At 42.8% G+C, this 25,826-nt stretch overlaps 1 protein-coding gene and 1 long non-coding RNA gene across 3 annotated transcripts in view; one reads left to right on the top strand and one right to left on the bottom strand.

Moving 5' to 3' along the window:
- GAREM1 (GRB2 associated regulator of MAPK1 subtype 1) overlaps window positions 1-16,174 on the top strand; it is a 217,475-nt gene extending 201,301 nt beyond the window's left edge. Inside the window, exons 5-6 of one of the 2 annotated variants that reach the window (XM_053571437.1) lie at window positions 13,152-13,318; window positions 15,084-16,174. In XM_053571437.1, coding sequence (XP_053427412.1) covers window positions 13,152-13,318; window positions 15,084-15,978 — 1,062 coding nt within the window. In that variant the 3' untranslated portion in view covers window positions 15,979-16,174. Of the gene's footprint in view, window positions 1-13,151; window positions 13,319-15,080 lie in introns of both variants that reach the window. The other variant, XM_053571436.1, reaches the window with a different exon arrangement.
- Window positions 16,175-16,181: 7 nt separating this feature from the next.
- On the bottom strand, window positions 16,182-24,178 carry LOC128571767 (uncharacterized). Its single transcript, XR_008375962.1, has 3 exons — window positions 24,106-24,178; window positions 21,139-21,358; window positions 16,182-20,368 (listed from the first exon to the last, which is right to left on the bottom strand). It is a non-coding gene; the product is annotated as an uncharacterized LOC128571767 (long non-coding RNA).
- Window positions 24,179-25,826: the final 1,648 nt, after the last annotated feature.

Here is a 25,826-nt window from a genome sequence, read left to right as displayed (position 1 = left end):
CAACCATCTTTTATTGATAGCCAGTTCAAACCTTTGCTAGTCATTTTGATCATTCAATTTCATTACATCTGAAGAGAGAAAGTGCTAGAGGCATTGGGTTTAATTCTATTCATTTATTTGACAGTATTCATTATAGTGGTTTCCTTTTTTCTATCTCTAGAAGAATGCTTTCTAAAAAATCCCTTACCTAGGCTTGGCACCCATAGCTCAGCGGCTAGGGTGCCTGCCACATACATGGAACTGGCGGGTTCAGATCCAGCCTGGGCCTGCCAAACAACAATGACAACTACAGCCAAAAAATAGCTGTGGCAGGTGCCTGTAGTCCCAGCTACTTGGGAGGCTGAGGCAAGAGAATCACTTAAGCCCAAGAGTTTGAGTTTGCATGGCACTCTACCCAGGGTGACATAGTGAGACTCTGTCTCAAAAAAAAAAAAAAAAAAAAAAATCCTACCTAAATCTCAGTATATAGAAAAGTTAAATCAAAACCCATCTGACTAAAACACAAACTGTGGGAAGGGAGTCTCTCCCATACCCCTGCTCACTCTCTGCCCCTGTCAAGTGGTCTCAGGACATGTCTCCAGAACCCTGGTGCTATGCAGAGCTCAGTGTCAAAACGATGGGGTTACTGGCTAGTTGCTAGAAATGCAGCCATCGATAAGACTGGGTCTCAGCCCGTTTTGTAAAGAAGGTAAAAGATGAAAAGAAATAACTTATCCAAGTTAAAAGGTGATGGAGGGAGAGAGAGAGATAATCATGTCTGTGGGAATCAGAACACAAAGGGAAACTTGTGGTTGGGGGGGGTGAATGAGAAGTTCTTCCGTGGACACTGTGACTTTTTATATGAGCTTGGAAAGTGTACATGAATAGGGCAGAGGTGAAAGAGGTGGGCATTCCAAATAGAACAGGGAGGGGTGGAAATGGGACAGCTCTAAGCACAAATGAGGAAAAACAAGTTTGTTGGGCCATTGAGGAGGGCTGGATAGGGTGCAAAAAGGGCAGTGGTAGCTGAAAGCCTGGAGCTGGGATGTGGACAGCCTTGAGTGTCAGGAGCAGTCTGTGGCAGGTAGTGTCCATAACAGCCCTGCCCTGCTATCTTTCTGAAGAGGGGATTCACATATGGTTCTTTGTTCTGGGACATAAGAACCCCCCAGAAGGTGCAGGTCTACACTGTCTCCTTCTCTTCACAGGATCATCCAGGGACCTCAGAGCACAAGCCAGAGATCCTTGTGTTCATTAGGAGCCTTATATTTGGGAAAGTCCAGCTCTTTCATCCTTGTTTTCTTCTCAGGGTTCCCTAACGATGTTCCCAAAAGCCAGGTAAAAAGTAAGGGGCATACCTCCAAGCCAGTACTCCAGGCACATTAGAGATGTCTTAACTCAGCTATATACTTGATGCGACTTGATAGTTAGGGCTGTGGTCTTCAGTAAGAGCCTGACCACATGAGCTTTTCCTATTGAGTATGGGTCCCACATGGTGTATACTAGGGACACGCGTTTGTTGACCGGCTGGCTGATGGACTCATCCAAGATGATCACACCAAGGTCATTTATGTAACCAAGTTTAGAGGTAGGAAACTAGTATCATGTGTTTTTTCTGTGGCTAATGAGGGCTAAATATTAATACATCCAGTCTTTTTTTTTTTTACTTTTTTTATTAATATTAAATCATAGTGTACATTAATGCGATCATGAGGCACCATTCATTGGTTTTATAAACAGTTTGACACATTTTCATTAGACTGGTTAACAGAGCCTTCCTGGCATTTTCTTAGTTATTGTGTTAAGACAATTATATTCTACATTTACTAAGTTTCACATGTACCCTTGTAAGATGCACCGCAGGTGTAATCCCACCTATCACCCTCCCTCTGCCCATCTTCCCCCCTTCTTCCCCTTCCAATAGGTCCATTCTTGACCTTGGTACTAAAAGAAAAATGCTAGAGTTAAATTTGAAACTAAAAGCAAATCTCATGGGAGATGAAAAGATTTTGACCTCCAGTCTAAGCTGTAATTTCTTATGATGTAAGAGAATCTTTTCAGAGCATGTCCAGTGTTTACAGAATGCTATAAACATAAATATTTTTTTATAAACACCTGAAAACATTTAATTTGCTTTTAAACAAAAATGAAGTCATATTTTTTTATTGGTTCCATGACCATGAGGCGAATTTTCCATTTTTAGGATGTGCGTGGGATCCAGAGAACGTCATGATTGTTAGATGTGGCTTCAGCTTGTAATTTTCAAAAGGGAACTTTAATGGGGCATAAGTTCAAGTGCTCCCACAGAATTAAATAAAAGTTCTTCTTTGGGTAGTTCCAGTGGAGCGAGTCTGGGGAGAGAGATGTGCTGTGTACCCGGCAGCCATCCCACCCGGTAATTAAAGAAGCTGGTGAGCTTTCAAGTGAGGCCAACTGGACATGATTACCTGGGAAGGCGACAACTCCCACCACCTCCTTAGGGACAAGAGTGCTGTGCAGCAGGGAAAGAGTGAAAGAAAGTCCCTGCAAAGGGGCACAGAGCTGGCAGGTGGCCACCGCGTGGCTGGGCTACATCCCACGCTGGCCACAGAACCTCAGAGGCATCGTGGCTGCAGGGCACCTTGGTCTGTTGTGCGCAGTCTTCCATTCCTCACTTAGGTCCAGTGTCCTAAGTTGTGACGTATATCTGTGTGCTCTTTCCCCATCAGATTTTGACAGTCTTGGTTTTTTTTTTTTTTTTTTTTTTGTGAAAGTGAGAATGAACCTCCCCCCTTTGAACCGTAACACACACTTCCTTTCTCGCATTGCGCGGCAGTGCGGGCATCATCCCGGTTCTCGACCCCCCTTTCCTACCTTCAGCGGGGATACTGGGTTGTGGGGCGCGCAGGAAATCATCTGCATGGGGTGAGAGGCTCATCCCGTCCATATTCCTGGTTAGTGTACCTTGGACTTGGTGCTCTGCTCATCTCTTTGTAAAGATTGTTTCATAGTCTTTTAAGCAGGACACTGCCACTGACCTCTCTGGAATAGGAGAGGCTGTTCCCTTCCTGACAGGACTGTCCCAGGGAAAAGTAAACAGTTGCCGATTTAAGGAGCAGACTGTGTGCAGCCATTTGTGTCCCATCGAACCGTTGTAGCTGAGCCCACACTGAGGGAGTGTGCCCACTGTGGCATTTTCACTTTTTAAAAATTTTGTAAGATGCCCCTAGGTCAGAATGATCTGACAGTCCCCGTTAAGCGGATTCTCCTCATTGATTCCTGTGTTTACTCTAAACACGTCCTCTATTCTACAACAGTGTGGGAGGCCTCTATTCATTTTAATTTTCTGGGTATTAGCTGATACATCTAAAATATTTACCCAGATACACTACAACTGATGATCTTCAAGAGCTGTCCTTCTTGTTGTTTTATTTTTTCCTCTTTAGAAAATGCCATTTTGGAGAGCAATGCCGGGAAGACTTTATATTGCACAGAATTCTATAAATAGAATATGTGACTCGCAGACTGCTCTGGTCTCTGCAGTGAATTATAAAGGGTTGTCAAAACTGCAGAGTCACAGATCTTCTAAAATCATTTGTGTGGCAGTGTCCTATGTGGAGACGCTAGGAACCAGGGACCACGGTTCCCATCTGTCTTCTTTCCCAAGACTCTGGTGAAAGGTTATCATAAAAGGAGCTCTTTTGTGAACAGTGGCTACCACCAGATTTCACTGCAATACTGATGAATTTGTTCACCCATAGGCAGGGATGCCCCCAGAGCTTATGAGAAACAGGGTGCAGGGGCTGAGTTGTAAAATGAGTTGGTAGCATGTATTCATTGTTGGGAGGCTGGAAGTCCATCATAAATAAAATTCCTTTACTGCAGCACTCTGTGCTGTTGGTGTTTGAGAAAAATAAGACTTCAAGGGTGAATTGAAAACCTTGATTGACTGGGCCTAAATCTAGTAGGTGCTTAGAAAAAAACTGATGTATCTATAGAAAAGTAAGTTGGAGTGACTGAATCTGCCTCAGGCAGGTGGAACCGTGAATAAGAAAATGGAAGCATGTGAGAGCCCCAAATTAGTCAGGGGGAAGTAGGAAAGGGAGGGGTGGGGGTGGGTAGACGGAGGGGGATCGGTGGGATCATACCTGTGGTGCATCTTACAGGGGTATTTGCGAAACTTGGTAAATGTAGAATGTAAATGTTTTGGCACAGTAACTGAGATAACGCCGGAAAGGCTATGTTAACCATTGTGATAAAAATGTGTCAGATGGTCTATGAAAAAAAAAAAAAAGAAAGAAAAAAATGAAAATGGAAGCAGACCCCAGCATCCCGGAAGTCTTCCTTTCCCCTCTGGGTGGTATTCAGGAGAGAAGTGATTTGCACACTATGTGATGGCATGGCGTCTGAGTACCAGCCACATTCGGATGTGAATCCTTGTAAGACCACTTAGTATCATCAGACCTAGGAGGTGATAAAAATATCATTCGGGGATTGATTATTTACTTTTCGGAATAACTGTTCTGTAAAAGGATTCACTCAGTATTCTAATTAATGAGGTCTAGAGTGTTTTCCTATGTAACATTCTGAGTCAGTTCCTGTGGAGATATTTTCTTCACTTGCATTATTGTACTACAGAAAGTACTTGGCACTTTTCTCTGGCACATTCCAATTAAATAGTAGCAATAATTTGATAAAGGACTGATTCCAATTTAGGGTTAGGTGGTGACTTTTTTAAAGTTTTTTTTTTTTTTTTTTCTTCCTTCTCTCTCTGTCCTTCCTTGACTAAGGGATGGAGGAAGGAAGTTCCAGGTCCATAAAGTCCCTCAAAGAAGCAAGAGGCAGAGGGGCATGGCCATGTCCTCCTTCGAAGCCAGAGGCCAGGGTCAGACACCATGGTGCTCACCTTCTAAGTGTGCACATAATCGTTCATTTTGCTAGGTCTCTGAGATAATTACAGAAACACAGTTGGTTTTAAAATAGCAAAATATTCTATTAATCTAACTTTTAAAATGTCCTCACCTGGTAAAATAGGTGTTAGGTTATAGTTACCTTGCTGTGGAATCATCATAAACTTTATAATCATCGTAAGTCCAAGAAAGAGCTCCAGAAATAGTTGGTATCCTATAGATCCTAGTAACATCTTGTAGTGGGAGACTTGGGGATTTTGAAGAACTACAGAGTACCTGGGAAAAAGCCATGTGTGATTTTAAGGCTGCAGACAAGTGTCAAGAATCTGATATTCCAAGGCAAACTTACATAGAGGTATTAAAGGTAAAAAGTTGCCCTGGATAACTAACCCCATTAGCTTAGCTAGATTGGTCATGGTGCTGCCAGATCTCATAACCATGGATGTGCCCACCCTCCAGAATGAGGGGCCTCATGTGACTACCCAGGTTTAAAAAGTGCTATGCAAATGAATTTTATAAACTGAGGAAAGCAACTGTAAGAATTGATTCTATTTTTATTTTATTTTTTCTTTGGGCTTTCCCCCTCTATCAAATATTAATATTAGAAAAGATGTTAAAAGACAGATGATCCTGAATAAATATGATGTATTCATATTCAAGTTTAGGTACTAAAAAGATTAGTCTGGAAATGATTATTTACTTTTCAAAATAAATGCTCTACAAAAAGATTCACTCAGGATTCCACTAATTAATGAGGTTTCCTAGAGCATTTGACATTTAATTAATTTTAATTACTACTTTTGAGGAATACTCTGTAGGCAAGCTGTACCTGTGTTCTCATTTGTTAATTGAAATAAGGACTACATTAGTGTTGTGTTTTGGTAATTCTGAAACTTAATTGCCTTCCGTTTCATGTTGATTATTTTGAAATGAAACCTTCCAGGCCCAGAATTTTTTTCTTCTTCTTCTGTCTTCATTGAAAAGCTCAATGATTTGAAGATTAATAAAGGTAATGATAATATTGTATGGGATAAGTTTTGTTTCAAATCTGCACTCTTGGGTACCATTTGCATAAAACCACATTAATTAGGAAGGTTATAGACTATTTAAGTATGTCCATACTATGTTATACTCTTGATAAGGAAAGGCCTTTATTCAGTGCTTTCAATGGCATATACGTTCTTCTGAGTCCATGGAAGCCCCTAGATTTTAAACAAATACTTCTTTTCAGACGCATTTGCCCTTCTTGCCACTAAAGGAGTGTCTGGCTGCCTGCCCCCTCCCCGGCCTCCCTCGCCTGAGGCTGGACTATTGGAGGCCATTTCTGAGAAAAGTCTGTGTTGGGTCTTCAGCATCCATGTATAAAAATGGAAAAAAGAGACTCAGGCAACTGAGAATCAGGATTTTTTACTATAAATCATATTTGCCCTCACGTAATTAATCAAATAGAGGTTCATTCATTGTACTTTGTCACTATAAAACTTTAATTTCTATTTGGCTGAAAATATTCACTTATAGTTATGTGACAGGGTTATGAACTCTTTGTATAAAAGCCTCTTTATAAATAAGATTTCTTAAGGCTCTAATGATTTTGTTATCTGAGAGAGGGTGTGTGGGAAGAAATGTAAAATGCAGGGCAGAGGCCATGGAGCAAAGGCAAAGTTACAAAGTTCACAGATACATGGTTACAAAACTCCTTTCTTTGGGTTGCTGACATTGTCCTGAGTTTGGCTTTTTAGAGAAGAAAACTCACAGTAAAGGTGAGTCCAAATTTTTATGAAGCTCACCTATAGTGTAGATACTCTCTAAATCATTGTCAGTCTGGAAACAGAATGATTTGTGCCAATCCCACAAGCAATGGATTCCAAGCTGAGACTGGAAATAGTCTCCCTCCCCCACCCCAGCATGTGACCCTAGATTTTAGAATATTAACTGAGGAAATGTATGGTTCTATCATCCAAGGTCTCCAGATCCGTTGCCTCGTATGTAAGAGTTGAGCAACCACTGCTCTGAAATTGATTTTTTTTCCCCAACAGGATATCTGACGACTGTTAAGCAAAGAATGTGTCATAGTTTAGAGTTCTGTTTACCTTGTTAAGCTGTCTCTTTGGTCCTGTTAGTGCAGGGACATAGAAGTGGCATTTTTTCCATGGACTGGGGAGCTCCAAGAAACAAAGGTTTTCCCAGTGGCATTGTCATACCACACAAGAGACCCCAGCACACTGTGCTGTTTCGTAAACACTTGGTGTATCTTTTACTTCTTGTATTTTTTTTAATCCCAAGATGGTGTCAGAGAAAGATATGTAACCGGAGAGAAAAATTAGCACACAGCTATGGAGAAAATACTCTAGTTGTATGTAGGTGTTTGAATTTTTGTCCTTTGAACATAGTTATAGTTATGTGACAGGGTTATGAACTCTTTGTATGAACCTATGCCTATTAACACATGGCTATTTAAGAGAGGGAATCTAGTTTTCCAGTTTTCACAAATCATTGGTCTTGTACCTGTGCTCAGGTCCAGCTAAGCAAGAGTTAGAGCTGTAGCAAGTGGGGAGGGGAAAGGGAAGTTAAATGCCATTCAAGTTCCATCCAAGTTAAAAAAAAAAAAAAAAAAGGGCATGGGTGAAAAACAAGGTTACCTGTAGATGTTCAAAGGACAAAAATTGAGTGCCCTTGAGAAGAGTGGTCTGCGCTAACCACGGCTCCCTACCCCCTTCCCTTGGGCCCACTGGAGTCTGTCTGTGTTCCTTCCCTAAGCCCGCACCTCATTTTCACCAGTGTGACCTTCTCACTGTCCCATTAGGGAAGCTCTTCTAGCCCCTGTCCGGGCATTCTGACCTCTCTCCAACTTTACGCTGCTGTCATCCCTGTGGTCAAGGTGTGGCTTCTCGACTACGTATGGGCATGTCTGTGCTATGGGCATTGAGACGTGCTTACCTATTTGTCTGCTCTTTTGTCTCCTTTGCTGCCCGCTCTTGGGGGCTCAGCCTTCTTCAGTTCTCATCTGGGGTCTGAGTGCTGTCATAACCTGCAGATTCCGCCTATCAGTAGAACATGGAGCCTCCAATGCAGTATTTTGAAAATGGAACTCCTTGGTTTCTCCCAATCCCTGTTCTTCTAAATTTCTGTCTGAAATGGCACCAGTGTTTGTTTCATCTTCCCAGCACCCCCAGACCAGAGCATCATTCTGATTGGTCTTTCATGCTTCTTCACCTTTTGGACACCCACAACCCTTCTTCTCCAAGACTTCCTTCATAAGGTTTCCTGTGAATTTGTTCCTTTTCTGCCGCCCCAAGTAAATTCAAGGAGCTCTCACAAACCCTTGCCCATGCTACTGTTACCCTTATTAGACTTGCCAATTTGTATCTTACTCGAGTGTTTTATCTCCCTCCCTCACAACTAATTCTATGAGTTATTATTGTATACTTAACACTAGCTCAATGAGCAGACCATAGGCACTCACATATATTTGGACAAATAAATAGTAAAATGCAATTAGTGGAGCCTATGGGAAAAGTGAAAGTGATAGCCACGTTCCTTATGCTCTTAGGGACAATGGAAGTAGATGGTGCCTGTGATCCTGACGGTTAATGCCTTAAACCCCCCACCTAGATTATTTCAGTGTGTTAACTGGCTGAAGATGCCTCCCTAGGAAGATACCTCATAGACTAAAGAGAAGTTACAGGTCAAAAAAAGACTGAACTCAACATTTCCACCTTTCACTAAATTACCTTTCTGTTTAGTGATCTGCTACGTGAATACTAGGGAGAGTTGTATTAACACCAGTGGTTTTATCAGTGTACCTAGTAAGCATTAAATCATTTTAGAAGAGAAAGACTTGACTGTGAAGGAGCAAGGATAGGAGATAGACTAGATGTGTAACGGCTGGAAAGAAAAGCTTTAGGCAGGGAATTGCCCAGGCAGCAAGGCTTCGTGTATGAATGGGAGTCGCCCTCCCTACCGCCACCTGCACTTGTATTGTGATGACCAACCCCATCATAAACGGCAGGACTTTGGTGCCTGGAGCTTCTCCATGTACACCCACATTACTCATGATGAGAAATTCCTTCAGACAGGCGTAGGTCACTGTAATCTACAGCAGATAGTGACACTTCAAAACAGAATGCCAACCTTCACTTGGCGCCAGCATTGGAAGCTCATTCCTAATAATGCAGGTTGTGTTGCCAGTTCAAGTCCAGTTTTAAATGCTGCTCATCCACTGGGCACACTAGTCTATCAAATCCTCACTTTGGAGAGATGATTGCTCTTTGAAGTGCTATATCAAAGCCACAGCATGTGCTAGTTCAGGAATACTGTCATTTTCACTCTGATACTGTGTCAAAAAGTGTGGTGATGGCAGAGTTGGTGCTGATCACACGTGCCAGATTGACTGGTGCCTTTCCCCTCTAGATGGACACTGATATAGGGGTCACCAGAAAACTAAAATCCAGCCCAGATGGCTTGTCGAAAGTAATTACCACATAAAAATGTAAAGAGCCTCCTCTGGTGTATGTTTAAAAATAACAGTGCCTTTTTGTTATATTTACTGTGACATCTGTCAACCTCCACCTGACATTCTGTGTGACATGCTCAGGCCAGGGGTGACAAGCCCTGAAATTCTGCCATCCCCAGGACAGTAAAACTGATGATGGTCTCTACATTTTAGCTCTCGGGCTAATTAAATATACAGGGAGAGTAAGTCAGTGTGAGCAGAGTGTTAGAGAGTGCAGAAGCAGCGGGTCGTTCTGGGCCCCCAGACAGCAGGTCATGACTGGGACTGGGCCATGGGGACTTAGGGGCAGGGGATGGACCATGGGGACTGGTTTGGGGACAGAGGCAGTAGAAAGTGAAGTAGAGAAGGGGCAGGAAAGCACAGGGTCTGAAAGGGGACCCTGCATCCACCACTTTGGCTGGACCTGTGTTTCATGTAGAAGAGCAGCAGGAGAAATCACCAGAAATATGCTCAGAGCCCAACAGCAGGGGCTTCAAGGGGCAGGCCGGGGGGTGCGGGGCCTTACCCAGGAACCTAGGGAGCCGCTGGAGATGGCAAGCAACGTGATGAGAGCCACATGTCAAGGCTTTTAGAAGGAATGTGCTGAAAATGTAGCACTTAAAAGTGAAATTAAATATGAGAGAGAACTAGAAATAGGGTGATTGGCCAGTCGTATAAATTGCCTTTTATTGTCCAATAAACGTCATCTGAAGCACAACTGCCTTCCTGCTGGGTGTACATGTCCCATGTTGATTAAATTATGAAGCAGAGAATAGTTAGTGCTCTGAGGGTATAAGAGACAGGAAATAAGATGGCAAGATAAATCCTGTTTGTAACTTGTGTATCCTACCAGGGTGTTAAGGTTCTTCCTGTAAAAAGCAGTGAAATAAGGCTTCATTGGAGCAGCAGCAAGTTGAAACTCACAAAGCCACATGAAAGTGTGTTTGTGGGGTGCTCAGTTGTGTCCCAGCAGAGTGACACCTGAAAATCTAATCATGAGATCCCTTTCAAGACGTCTTTTTTAAAAAACCAACCATCTTTTTTCCAAAGTGCATTTCAAAAAAACCTAGTTCTTTTCACATTGAACTCACATAATTACCCCCCAAACTGCCCTCTCCTTACAACAGAAGAAAATTTTTCCTCTGGCCTTATATGCTTGTCTTTTCCCTGTCAACATCCCCAGCCTTAGAGTAAGAATCAGGATCTTTCTTCCCTCCCTCTCGCTGTCTCTCACACATGCGCACACACACTAGGAGTCATGTGGCCACTCCAGAAACTCTCTCTGTCTCAGATTCTGTCTTGAGAGTTAGCTGTAAACACCGGTTAGCCATGGTTTACCCTCCTCCCCACGCCCTGTAGCCTACAAATGCTTCTTTTCACTGTCCCCTCCCACCACCATGTGGGAACCTACTGGAAAGTTAGAGGCCCAGTGTGCAGCCAGTGTGGGTGGTGAGGGCCTAGTTGTGGAGGAGGGGGCGGAACGGGCTCTGCATGACCCTAGGTGCCGGGGCAGGAAGAGAGGACTACCTTAGCTCAAATTCAATGGCAAGTGGCTTCGTTTCTGAGTTCCAAGATCTAGGTCAGCCAGCTATTTTAAATTAAAATGCATGTTGTAATTGACACTGGAGCGTATTATAATTGGCATCTCCAGTAAGCAGTCCCTAATGAAATGTCATATTTAATAACTAATCCCAAAGTTTAGAAAATCCCAAACCGAATCCAGGCTTATGTCTTTCTCACGCTACACTCTAACCCTGAGTTGAGAAGTAACTGTTGACTAAAGTTAACGGATTGACTCCTTATCCTCGCACACTTCCCATGATTCCTACTACTGTAAGTGTAAATAGCACCACTCGCGTCTGTAACAAAAGGCTGCCCTAAATGCCACAGGCATCTCCTGAGGAAGAAAAGAAACACAGCCCATGACTGCACAGTTCACTAACAAGGCAGAAGGATGGTAAACCTTTCTGTGCCCCAGCCAGAGCGTCAGTGTCCTAGTTGGTTCTCAGCTATTAAGGAAGGAGGACCCCAGGGTGGTGCGGGAGCCTCTCCCTGGTCCAGCTGACCCATCCCCTCTCATCCTCATCCAAACCCCGTTTCCTCCTGGGTTTCCTTTCTGTGGTCATCTACTACCTTTTTAGAAGCTCGTCCAGGGAAAGCCTGCATCTGTTGGGGAAGAAATCTTCTCCAAATATTTTGTTTTAATCTAAAGAGCTTCCCCAGATGAAAACCTTTACTCTTAGCAACCCATAACCATGGCCGTGGGCTGTGCTCCCTGCCCCAGGAAGAAATGCAGCGGTGAGACTTTCTTTCATTCCACTCAGAATTGAGTTGTGCTGGGCCAACCATGGCCATGGGACTTTTATTAATGAGTTTTGTTTGTTGTTGTTGTTTTTTTTTTGACAAGTGAATCAGGCCTGGGATGTGAGCTAGAGGCCCAGTGTGTAGCCAGTGTGGGTGGTGAAGGCTGCAGTGTGATAATTGAACCCATTTCATTTCATCTTAAGCAAAGTCAATACCAAAGCTAATGGGATTTTGCTAGAGCCGTTTAGCCAGAAAGGAGTTGAAAGCAAAGGTGAAAACGTTGGGAGGGAATATGTCCTAAGAGCAGACCAGGAGGGCGTGTCAAAGCACAGCATTTTTGACCAAGTCAGAATTGGCTCTGTTTTTACCTCTGTAATTTAGGGTAGGCGAGCAGAACCAGGTATAAAGTGCCCCCTGCTGCCTGACACGGAGAAGTACATTTAAAATGCCCACTTGTTAATAAGAATTGTGTTCTGAGATGCCTGCAGAGAATGCGTTGCAAACTGGGGGAATGGCAGCAGACTCAGAAGCCATGAGCATCACAGGTCACCTAGATCCTCTTGCCAACACAGAGATGAAGGCTGAGGCAGTGGGAAGCAGCTCTTTATGAAAGTACTGTTTTAGAAAGGAAGAAGGGAAGGGAGGACAGAAAAAAAATAAAATAAAAGTACTATTTTGGGAGATTAGAGAGCTGCCTCGTTACTCCTGCAACCTTGTTTCTCAAGGTATGGCTCACACTTGTGGGCATTGGTGTCACCTGGGAGCTTGTGAGACATGCAGGCTTTCAGCCCTTTCCAAAGTCCAATGAATTAGAATCTGTATTTTACCAAGATCCTCAGGTGATTCACTTGCATGTTTACATTTGAGAAGCCCTAAACTTGATGTCAGAGGAACTTTAACTAACCTGGAGAAGGCCCACTATTCTTTTTTTTTTTAATCTCAATAAATGTTTTTTTTATTATTATTATTGTTAAATCATAGCTGTGTACATTAGTGCAATCGCCTGTACCCATTCTAAGAGGCCCACTATTCTTAAGGTTTGAATCAAATTAAATTCACTTTGAATAGTGAAAAAACACAACCCAGTAGGAGAGATTAATCCCATTAAGATCACACATGCCTTGTGTCTCTGTTTTCTTAAAACTTCTCTTTCATACATCCTCATGTCGCACGAGCTCTTTAACCAGAGTCACTTTAACTTGCTGTATTTCACATCACTTGCTATCCTTCAGCAGCAACTAGAATTTGCCAAGCAGTGGCAAATCTTTCAAAAGCAGTCTGTGCCGGTGAGTTCTGTGACAAGCGTCTGATTTGCTCTCTGGCAGCTGTGTGTTTACCGGCCTTCCTGTTTGTTCCAGTCTTCTCCCTACCTTGCTTATGCCCCGCTGCTGATATTTAAGAGTAGCAACTTGAGCCTGCAGAATTGAGCTGGCCCCCAGTGGCATTGTCAGCCTGTTGCTAACCTGGAGTGTTCTTTTCTGCGCCAGGTCAGGGAAGAATGCCGGCTCCTGAACGCCCCACCTGTTCCACCCCGAAGCGCAAAGCCTTTGTCTACCAGTCCCTCCGTCCCTCCTCGCACAGTCAAGCCAGCGCGGCAACAGACTCGCTCTCCCAGCCCCACCTTGTCCTACTATTCTTCAGGGCTGCACAACATGTAAGTCTTCTTGCCAGGTCCCCCTGCAACCTTCCCTTCTCATCTGCCAGGCCACAAGTTCTTGAGAACATTTTCAGGGTGTCTAGGCAGGAGGATGGGGAGAAGAAATGGTTTTTTTGTTTATTTCTGGAATAATTGTACTGAGAGAGCATGATGGGGGCCCCATTGATTTTGAGCTAGGATGGAAGAGCCAATGTCTTGCACAAAAAGATGCCACAAGAATCTGTGAGAAATTCAGTGGTAAAGGCCACCTAGATTCTCTTAGAAACACCCCATGCACTGCCATCCGTTGTCCCACTAGCATCTAGTTTTTTCCTGTTTGACTTTGACAGCAGTTAGCACCTTCAACAGACCAGGGATTGACAGGGTCCATTGGCTCTGTGTTCTGAATGTCCACCTAGAAAGGAGGCCTATCAGCATTGCCGCTGGTGGTCATTTCTCCCTGTCCAGTACAGTGTGCTCATTCTTTTACAGTGTAGGTCATTCCATTGTTGGCAAATGGCATGGCTTTTTTTTTTAAGAAATCCTTTCTAACATCGAGTTGGAGTCTATCTCTATGTAACTTTCAACTGTTTCTTATATCTAGAAAAACAAACAGATCCACCCCACTTCTCTTTGTCAACTCATGAAAATTCAGAATCAGCTATGTTGTAAGTCTTCTTCAGAAGAAGCAGCCTCATTTCTCTCTGCTCTCTCTCCTGACAGCTGCCAGATCCCTCATCAGCCTGGTCGCCCACCTTTGAGCGTACTCTAGTTTCACTGTAGCTCTTAAAATAGGGCCCCCAGAGCCAAATGCACCACACCCCGGGTGATCTTTGCAATTTAAAGTAGCTCTCTTTGCAGGTTTGTTTTTTTCGGGGGGGGGGGGGGGCGGTTTCTCTGAACATTTAAAATCTTATGCTAATGTTACTTGATTATACAGAAACTAAGGCAAGGATAAACTTGTATTTGAATAAATTTCTTCCTACTCAGACTTTTGAGTGGAAATAGAGTCATGGGTAGTAGGTGCTGCAGTCATGTCATTGTACCCAAGGATGGCAGGCATGGGGCACCATCACTTTTTCACTCCACCCTCGCCCACTGGAGAAATCAGCCATAACACCTGTTGGTGCAAAGCCCAAACATAACTGAAGACATTTTTCTCATCATAACGATCCAGGTACCTACTGATAATGATTTTTGTATTAGCTAAAATACTTTTTTTTTCATCTCCAATGTAGGCTTTTAAATCATTTACATAAAGCTAGGTATGGTGGCTCATGCCTATAATCCTAGCATTCTGGGAGGCTGAGGTAGGTAGATTATCTGAGCTTAGAAGTTCAAGACCAGCCTGAGCAAGAGCAAAACCCCTTCTCTAAAAATAGTCGGGCGTTGTGGCAGGTGCCTTAGTCCCACCTACTTAGAAGGCTGAGGCAAGAAGATGGCTGGAACCAGGAGTTTGAGGTTGCTGTGAGCAATAAGGTCAGGGCACTCTACCGAGGGCAACAAAGTGAGACCCTGTCTCAAAAAAAGAAATACAAATAAATAAATAAATCATTTACATATGTATCTGCAACCACCAACATATTTAATTAAAGATTCTTCTTTTAAAATTCAATGAGGTTAGCAGGTACTTTATGGAATTTATGTTAAGAATTAATGTATTTTTTTCCCTAGTTACCCTTTCCTACTCATCAGTAATACCTACAAATAATGAAAACCTTGGGATTTGGCTTTTTTTTTTTTCATAATACTGATTTTCTGTTCTGTGTTTGCTTTTAAGCAGCGTTACTAAAAGTGACACAAGTCCTTCTGAAAGTGCTCCTGTTTCCTGCTATCCGTGCACCCGAATGAAAACGGATTCTGTGGACCTGAAATCCCCATTTGGAAGTCCTTCTGCTGAAGCGCTGTCCTCTCGGCTCTCATGGCCCAACCATTACTCGGGAGCATCAGAGGGCCAGACCAGGAGTGACTTCCTGCTGGATCCAAGCAGGAGTTACAGTTATCCCAGACAAAAGACACCAGGCACACCAAAGAGAAATTGCCCAGCACCTTTTGATTTTGATGGCTGTGAGCTCGTGGCGAGCCCCCCCAGTGCAGTCACTGTAGAATTCAGTAGCAGCGTCTCTGGTTGTCCCAAGTCAGCCAGCTACTCTCTGGACAGCACAGATGTGAAAACTCTAGCAGCTGGCACCACAAAGCAGAGTATCTCATGCCCTGCCTTACCCCCCAGACCCCCAAAGCTAGCAGAAGAGAAAGCTGCCCCTGAAACATCTCCTTTGCCTCTGAAAATTGATGGTGCTGAGGAAGACCCCAAGGCTGGGTCACCAGATCTCTCTGAGGACCAGTATTTTGTTAAAAAGGGCATGCAGGACATTTTCTCTGTCTCCTCCCCTTTCCCATCTCCGCTCCGCCTCCAGCTGGCCCCCAGATCTTGTGGTGATGGTTCCCCATGGCAGCCACCTGCTGACCTATCTGGACTCTCTATAGAGGAAGTGTCCAAGTCGTTACGGTTCATCGGTTTGTCTGAAGACGTCATATCGTTCTTTGTTACCGAAAAGATTGATGGGAATTTGCTTGTTCAACTAACAGAAGAAATCCTCTCAGAGGATTTCAAATTGAGCAAACTGCAGGTGAAGAAAATAATGCAATTCATTAATGGCTGGAGGCCCAAAATATAGCCAAATGACCCCAGCTGGCATGGAGCAGGACTGGTAAATATGTGTTCTAGAAAAGGGTGGGCTGGGACACAAGTTCATGTTTTTGCACTAAAACCTTCTCTGTAAATAAGGATAAGAAAAACTCTTACTATGCAGATTACGTTTTTGAATGGTGAACAGGCTATTTTGTACATCAATAAAAATGCTGTACAGAACACTTGGAGATGTGCCTTGTACGTCACTCAACACTTAGCAGCTGCTAAAAGAAAAAAAAAAGGCATGTGCGGAGAAATCATTGTTACCCAAGTAGGTTTATCCAAGAAGGTATGATATTTATTACAAAATAGCCAAAGCCGTAGGACATCAGAATCTTAAAAAAACACTTTTGAACAACAGTTCCCTTCTTTCAGGGAGTTGACGTTAAACAATTAACTATATTCTGTACGCTGTCATCTGGATTGCTTAATGCTGTTTTTCTCTTGTGCCTGAAAATGTTAGCGGTATGAAATGTTACATGCTTGGTGAGGATCTTTTATCAAAAGGCATTTTCTAAAAGTCGTGTGTTCCTGACATCCTCAGAAATCATGACCATAATAATTTATCTGTAACTGCTGCTAATTTTACTGAGCAGAAAGGAAACAAAATATACATACATGTAGGTGTGTATGTGTATACACAATACACCAGTATGTTTTAAACATAATTTTGAGTCTGATATTTTAGATATCTGTTCACTTTAAAATATTCATTGAAGTTTAGGAAACTTTAGGTTGATGCTCTTAGGAATAGTGGACAGAATGATTCCAAAGATTCTCAGAACCTGTCACTCGAAGCTTGTTTTAATTTGGCTTCATCACTAAAAACTTGGAACAAATCGATAAAGAGTTGATTTTTAAGCCCACTGTAGGGCTTATTTTTGCATATAATACTCCATGATGATATCTGGGGAAATGACAGCTTTTGTTGAATAATTCTCGGGTTTGAGGGCCTTTTTCCTCTGGTCTCTGTCTGATAGTGAGAAGTCTGAAGAGCATTTCTCAGAGTGTGTTAAGTGTTCCTAGCTTGCTTCATGCTCTAGAAGAGCTCAGAAATCAGACACACAATCCTTTATTATTACATATGCCACGTCTGTTGAGTAATTTTTAAAATATCAAGAAGAGGACTTGTTTATTTCATAAACATCTTCCTGCCCCCTCCCCCCAAATTACATTATTACTATACTTTTATTCCAAGAATTCCTAGATTAGTCTGAGAATTTTTGCTAAATGTCATTAAATGTTCCAAAACATAATTGTTCTTGATTTTCTGAAAGAATATAAATCTTAGAGAAGTTTTAGTTCTTTAAGCAATGCACCATCCAGCAGCCCCACCACCACTCCAGTCTGTCCCCAGATTATAGATGTACCATTATGACTGAGGTGTACCTGTCGCCTCTGGGGTGGGGTAGTTCAGTCAACAAAGTGACGGTATGACTTGCAGGATTGGGTTATATTTTATCATCTCCTCTTCCAGCTCACCAGAATAAACAAATTTAAAGACCCACCAGTCTAGTTTTGTAGACCTGTGATAGATGTTTTTATTCCTTCGCATTAGGAAGATATTTTTAACCCTTCTCACGGTTTAGAATTGAGGTGAATTCATTGCTATTCTGATTTTCCACCTACACCTCCTTTATTTAAAATATATTTTTTTCTCCTAACATGTCTCCCAAAATGTAAATACTGTACCCTTCAGAAGTAACTGATAGATCTATGGAGGAGTGTCGGGTACCAACCACACTCCCAGAACCTGAAACCCAGGAGATTTTCATGGTTAGAAACCATCCTTCTGTGTGAGGGGAACTACCTCCCTCACTAAAATTAACCTTTCAAAACTCCTTTTTTAAAGCAGAAACAGACAAGATGCATTTGCCAAGCTGCACATTGTCATTGGCAGACCCTTGCTGAATCAGTTTTAGCACTTGGATAAAATTCTCAAATTCAAGAGGGGAGGAACAGGGATGGTTTGGGTTTAGATGAAGGTTGCCCCACCTGAACAACTGACTGTTGTTTCTTTTGCAAGAACTTTACACAAGATAGAATTGTTTTCCTTTTGTTCGTGTGTTTGTTCTAGCTCTTGGCATATTTGTATGAAATCTGTATTGATTGGCAGTAGGGAGACTCCCTGAGGGCAGGGACTGTGGCCTTGGAATCATGAATGCATTAGGCAGTCATTGGGCACGGTACTGGTATCTCTCGGATGCTGGGAAAAAGAGGGCCCCTGCCCTGTTGGAACTCACGTTGTTTATATTTAAAATCACGGTTGCTGAGACCATGTATGTGTATGTAAGGGTGATATGAAACCTGGGCAGCTGGGTGATTGAGAGTTACTGTGTCCTGTCTTTAAGGAATCCACCAATGGAAGAAATGACATCTGTATTTAAGGGCACGATTCACGAGCACCACGTGACCGTCACAACATGGAGTGTGTTGAAGGCACACTGTCTCTCATTGCCTAGTGGGGGAGGGGTCTGTAACTTTTTAAATTGTACTAAATACCTTCTAGCATTATACTAAAAGAAATGTCATGGCCAGGCCTGAGCCGCACACCTGTCTGAAGGACCTTGGCACCCTGACGAGGCATTCAGGACCTGGAGAGAATCACGGCAAGGAGCGCAGAGGAGGATGAGGAGGGGGCAGCCCTTCCCGCCCCCCGAGAGCTGTGATGTCTGCAGTGAGACGTGATGGAGAGATCCCAGCGCAGAGCCTTTCTGAACTGGCAGGTCAACACTGGGTACAGCGCCTTCTGGCAGGTTCTCAGTAACCGGAACAGTAACCATAATGTGTGGGAGGGACCGGGGAGTGTCTGTCTACACAAAACCTTTTGGAGGTCCTTAAATTCATGGCAGGAATCGTCATGGCACCCCTCAGAAAAGAAAATCAGCAATAAACCAAGCCAAACAGCTAAAAAGTTCAATGTGGACCTGACTCGTGTTGGGGAGAGAACACAAATACTCACAGATAAGTTCCTTCTCAGAAACTTGTAAACGCCTGCAAATTCTTTTTTAAAGTTGAGCTGCCTCAACTTTATGAACTGTGAAATTTACACTTAACATTCTTTAAATCCACAAATACCATTCAAGTTTACGAAATTGCGGGAAGCTGCCCATTCGGCTACATTGCTGTGTTTATTCTTGTCTCGTGTAGAAATACAACCTTCCAGGAAATATTGTGACAATCCCTTTCAACTGTTTTCAGACACACGCATAAACAGCCTCTGTTCACATTCCAGAGCCACCTGTGCGCCATCCATACAGCTCCCTGAGAAATTCAGGACTTGGGCGTAGATAAATACACGGCCCTTCATTTTCCACACATTTTGTGTAAGTTGCTACTCATTGTACCTGGTGAGTGTAAAATTGACATTTTGAATTACTGGAAAGTCCTCCAAAGAACCTAGTGAACTGTTCAAAGGAAATTTCCATTTCACTCTGCAAGGTTTAAAAATCTGCCATTGAACATAAGAGATTTTTAGAAACATGCCCATTATGTCAATTGCCACTATTTTTCAAGTAATATAAATGCACCGGACTGCCACAGCAAGAAGAATAAAAGGGCCAGAGTTTGAATGATGGGAAGTAGGACTTTTATGCGGTGGAGTTGTAATATTATGGTATCATTATGGCCACATCATGTTAAATCACATTGTTTCATCTTCCAGACTTGGTGTTTTAAAATTTGTCTCATTGTGATAGTGAGAGAAGGAGTAAACGTGATTTCATCTAAAACTATACAAATACTCTTCTGTAATTTTGCTGGTCTAATTTTTAGGCTATAAATTTTGTAATAGAGCTTACCAGATCGTGAATTTCCCTTGTTCACAGTCTATTGTAGTAGGGCTCAGATAAACTGTAAAGCTTTTCGCCCACTTTTATATTAAGTTCCATTTAAAATGTTGTGTAAGCTAAGCCTAAAAATGGAATTCAATTAAGAATTTGGGGGAGTTTTCCTTAAACAGAAATGTATTCTTTTCAAAGAATTTTGTAGCCATCTTTACAGTTTCTTTGCTTGGAAAACTTGTTAACCACTAGTTAATGGTTCATTACTTTCCAGAGCATTATCTAATGGGCCCAGTGTGTACCTCAAGATAAACACGGTATGTCATGTCTGAAAAAAATTCGTTGTCTGTTGATTTAAATGGTTCCAAAATGTCTATAAATAAAGACATTTTCAAAGTCACTTTTCTTGCGGTTTTTCCTCAGTGAATCAGACTTAGTTTTGTGGGTCTTCTCTTTCCCATCCTCAGTAAGGACCAGGAAAGCTGTCTGAACTGCTGTCCACACTCGGCAGGCTCATTCTGTGTTAATAAGAGAGGGAAGACAGTGGCTAGTGCCCATGGTCAGAAGATGCTGATGGCACTCAGAATCCAGTACCTGTGTGGTCAGGAGACAAAGCAAAAGATGAATACAGATGAATGATGAGCTTAACAAAAATTGCATGTATTGGGGAGAAAAAAAGAAATTACAAATTCACATCTCTTTGGCTTACATCCAGTTTAGGTAATTGCAACTAGCATTAACAGTGGGCAGAGATGGTTGGGGGTTCTGAAAGGGAACATCCTTATTATTATGAGCATTATTCATTGAGCATGCTGCAGCATCCATTGGTAAGTTTACAGATGGAGAGTTCCAAGGGGAAGTTTGTTGAGAAAGCTTTTATTTTACTTGGAATAATGTGAAATCCCTTCCCAACATTTATGCCCTGAATCTTCCTATCTTCTTTAATTAGACTAAAAGCATCCCCAAATCATCCGTTCCATATTATACTTAAGCCTTTACCCTCTCCTCCTATTTAAAGGAATAACACCTGTGACTAAACCCATACGTAGGTGGCTAATTTGCTGGATTTCAGGAATGTGCACCAGAAGAACCTAATCAGCTCAACGTGGGGATCTACCTGCAGCTCTTGATGGACGCTAGGATATTTGATTCCCCAAATTGATAATGCAAAGTAAATTCGAGGGTAGAAATAAGTTGGGTTAGAATCAAATGTCTTCCAATTCCTTACATAATTAAAGTTAGATAAAGCAGATGACTGAAAACAGTAAGTGCTGGATAAGTTTTTTCACTGAAAAGATTTTTGCCTTAAGATGTGCCTGGCCCCTCCTTTCTTAGAGAATTCTTGTACATCCTTCAGGACTTACCCAAGTATCAACCCCAAGGTGATTGGGTTTCACCTTTCCACACTGATACAGCTCCCTGTGCCTGTCTCTGCCCCTTGTGAGCTGCAAGCTCCTTGGTATCCAGGGCTCGTGTCTACACCTTCGGACCTCCAGAAGTCAGTGCTGCTCAAGGTTCGGTTGATCGACAACATGAATGCCACCACGTTCCTGAACCAGTCTTCCTGTCATCAGGACCAAGAGTCTGCAGACACAGGGCAACAAAACAAAGCAAGGTCAAACGGATGATCCCAGTGCAACTTGTGCTTGTGATAAAATATTTGAGTAGACTAAAAGAGAGCTAGATAGGAACTTGTTTACAGATCCCAGGTTGAGTTTGTGTTGCTTGCAAATGAGTACCTTTTTCTAACAATTTAGTTAAGTCACTGATCTCCATTTACTGATAAAAAAAAAAATGAACTCAAAAGACCTGTGTGTTTCATGGTTGACTCAAATATTAGCTCTAAAGACACGTGCAACTGAAAAGTAGTAGATAACGCTTGAAAGACCTACACTACGAGTGGTCTCAGGGCCGGACGCTGTGATGGGTGAAGATAAGAAACACAGGTTCTGTGTGCTTAAGCCAGGAGCTCAGCTGGCTGGGAAATGTGACGCAGAGCATAGACGTTTAGAGCCAAGGGCGGCCTTGGAAATGACATTATTCCTCCTCTTACCTTCTTAGGTATGAAACCCCTAGAGGATGGGCGATGTGCCACAGACCACTTATATGTTGTAATAGAACCAGGGCTGGAAATAAAATCTCCTGGTTCATTCCATCACAACACTGCCTCCCAATGTCCTCTACTTTTAAATTCCAAAAATAACTTTTAATGTTTTTTTTTGTTTGTTTGTTTGTTTTTCAGTGCAGGAGGCAAATTCTCAACTAATACTCCCCAGTCAGTGCTAGGTAGAAATTGAGAGAAACCTCTCCTGCTTATGCCATAGAGGCTCTGAGCACATATGCTCTTTGGTTTAAAAGAATGACTAACTCAGACAGGTGTCAAACAGAATGGCATAAAATAGATTCAGCACACACCCCTTGCATCCTGCTGTATCCAGGTAGCCTAGGAAGAGTTTGCAAACTGCTGCACCTAGGTAGAGAAGCAGCTGTAGTACTAAACATGGCCACAAGGTGCCAGGCTTTCCCCCCTCAGTGACCACCAGAGGATTCCGGTCAGCACAAATTGTCTGTTCTGCCATCTTGGAGGGCTCTACCTTCCCATCAGTCTCTTTTCAGCTTTCCTCAGTTAGCCAAAGGCAGTGGGATTCTGAAGTTATGGAGAGGGACAGAAGTGGCTCAGGGAAGGGAAGGAATTTGAAAGTGGGGTACTGTGTTTTGTCAAGTCAGCTGTCCACTGGGGAAGAGAGAGAGGGATTTTCAAAGTGCAGAATCCACCCAACCTATGCCTCGCTCCTTCTTGATTCTCAGTCTCTGGAATTTTGAAAATGAATAGGGCGAGTCAGAGCTCCTGATTAAAGAGAAGTTGTGCTTTTTTATTATAATTTCATTAATTGGTTTTGAGCACAAAAATCATCAACCTGAAACAAAAATCTATCAAGTATTACAATGAAGCTGACCTTCAAGTTTGGGTTGAGAGGCACATTTTTACCCTCCTGCTCCACCTTCAAAGTCAAACTATTAACTCCCCTAGAGGGAAGGACAAAGAAAAAATAAATCCTAAGAATTATTTGTAGAATAATCAAACTATAGGTTTTACATAAATATGTGTGTATTTCATTGTTTATGCTTTTTATTGTCAGTAGCACAATTATTGGCAAATAAAAGCAAATTTCTCTTTTATTTGTTTTTTTGAAACAGAGTCTCACTTTGTCACCCTTAGTAGAGAGCTGTGGCATCATAGCTCATAGCCACCTCAGATTCCTGGGTTCAAGTGATCCTTTTGCCTCAACCTCCTGAGCAGCTGGGACTACAGGTACCTGCCACAATGCCTAGTTAGTTTTTCTATATTTTTAGTAAAGATGGGGTCTCACTCTTGCTCAGGCTGGTCTCAAGTTCCTAAGCTCAAGTGATCCACCCTTCTTAGCCTCCCACAGCTAGAATAACAGGTGTGAGCCACCACGCCCAACCCAGATAACTGATTTTTATAAATGCAGCAAACTACCAACAATTTCATTTTTCATCATTTAAGTTGCCATTTTGAAGCAGTACAATTGCCAGTTAAAGTTTTCATATAGCTATATTTATCTGTTTTTATTGTACTTCAGTGATTCATGAACAAGGGTTGTGGAGAAATGTGCTCGCTCTGAGAGTGGACCACAGATGGCAGAAACTCAGTTCTCACCATAAAATGGTCTGTTCTGCTGGTTTTATGGGTTTGGGCTTTTTTATTTTCAATTGCTACAAACACAGACCCTTTACTTTTGGTTTCTTGTCTATATGAAGACCTCAGAATTATGACAGTTTTGCATACATACCCTATTGGCCCCCATCGAAAAGTGGAAAAGTTTAAAAATGTAAATTTTCATTTTACCATGGAAGCAAAAGTAATCTTGAGAGGTCGCATGACTGATCTCCTATCCTTTGAGGCAGGATCACTCATGAACCCACTACGTCTCAAAATCTGAACCCTGGATAGGCATTAGATCCTCTCGTCCTGTGATCATCTGGTCCTCCAGCGTGGGAGGTGCTATTCCTGCCTGAACAGTCCTTCCTTCTCTACCTCATTTTGCAACTTAAATTGTTTCCCTAATTTTATGGTACATGAGGTATATCTCAGGTTTACAGTTTCTAATGTTCACCTATTCCTTACTGGAGAGAAAATGCAAATCAAGTCCTTTTCAGTCATATTCTTTCTCAGACCTAAAGACTCCTAACTTTTCTTTCTAGTTTCCTTTTAGATGAAAATAGCCCTCGAGTTCTTGTCACGGTGATGCCACTCTGTGTCTACCCGTTACCTGGAGCATAAATACGGAGAAATCAGATTCCCTTACCCTGGTCCTGCTGGATGACAGGAAGATGTGGGGTCATTTGTTCTAGCAGAAGGAAAAGGCAATCTGTAGAGACGCCATGATTGTAGTTACTTATAAAGGACTATGATCCATGGATCAGTTAATCATTGCTAGTATGTTATTTGGAAGGCTGAGATAACTAACTTATCTCTCACAGATAACTCACTGTAAACAAGAACAGTTTGAAATGTGGAATGGAAAATGAAGTGCACATTCTCCTTATTCAGTTAGCTATTAGGTATGTCTCGCCAGTGTTAATGCTGGAGGAAATACACACTGTTGTTTACCCTTGCCAGCTTTTTTAAGAAGTGCACTATTTATGTCTTTGTCTTACTATGTTGCCAGTATCGACCAACTTCAGAGCATCCGCTGGCTTTGCCCCTCCCGACTGCTGCCCAGTGTCAGGGCATGATGTGTTTAGAAGGAGTATAAAGGAGAAGTCAGCAGCCGCTGCTAGAGAGGGGGGCTTCCTGTGTACACAGTGAGGCCTCGGAAGCCTTTGGGGATCCCTGCACCCCTTTCCTGCACTGGGATTATCCCACTGCCAGGCTCCTATCTCCTGATCCAGCTCAACTACTCTCTGAAAGGAAGGGTCCCATCTGCTCTGCCTTATTCTGTTCTGGGTTTCTTCTCACACCTCTTTTCCTGGGAGTTCTTAGATCTTTACTCAGACTTAGCCCAAATTTTGTGTTTCTCTGAATTCCTTGGTTGCTGTCTCATTCTATCTCTGGCTAGATCATGGTGATGCTTTAAATTATATTCCCTAACGCAATGTTCATAAACATGTTCTTATTCACAGCCAAAGAAATCCACCAGGTGAGCAGCATTAAAGGAATTCTGTGGATCTGAGAGGCAAATGGAAGGCTGTCCACGGGTGTGTGGTTTGTCCAGGTACATTCCTTGAAGCAATTTGGGGAATGTGCCTAACATCACTCTGAAACAGTACAAATTTACCTTCGCAATAAATAGTAGATGAAAATGAATATGAAAAGCAGGTTAGAAATTACTTCTATACCAATGAAATAGTCTATCAACCAATTCCCCCGCCTCCTGCAATGCCCCTTAGGGACATACCCCGAATGTGTAGGAAAAAGTGTATTTCACTTCTCCCAGGTTACCAACACAGTTCTTCTCGGATTCTCAGCCCTGGCCACAGCACCCACCCCTGCCATGACCGCAGGGTCACTTCCAGTCAGTCAGTACCACCGAGAGCTCCTGGGCACAGCCTGTTTAGACAGCTGCTCCCACACACAGGAGCAGCTGAGATGGGCATGTGGGCGCATCCTGTCTCCAGTGTGGCCACCTCTCCCGGCCCCACGGGGTGAGGTTCCGTGTGCAGCCCCATCAGGGAGTTACGGATGTGTTGTCTTCTGTCTCGGGTGTCCATCAGGTACAGAACGTAGACCCACACATATGCCATGAGTGAAAATTCCCACAGAGCCTCATAGTTGAAACCCATGAAGAGGAATAAGTAGGCCCAATAATAAGCCACAGACAGACCTCTTCCTATCTGTCCCCACCGACGCCCCGCAGGAGCTTTGCAGCACTCCCAGTGGAGGTGCAGTTGGCTTTCTACTCATGGCTCCATCCTTCTCATCAGGATGTGGCCTGAGGAGTATTTATTTCTTTAATAAAAATAATTTAGCACCCTTAGAGTCATCCCAATCCTGAATTTGAAGTGGAGCTCTACTCCTTACGTGTGT

Source organism: Nycticebus coucang, chromosome 19 (genome assembly GCF_027406575.1).
Source record: "Nycticebus coucang isolate mNycCou1 chromosome 19, mNycCou1.pri, whole genome shotgun sequence".
NCBI classification, from domain to species: domain Eukaryota; kingdom Metazoa; phylum Chordata; class Mammalia; order Primates; family Lorisidae; genus Nycticebus; species Nycticebus coucang.
This window is presented reverse-complemented; position numbering and strand designations above follow the sequence as displayed.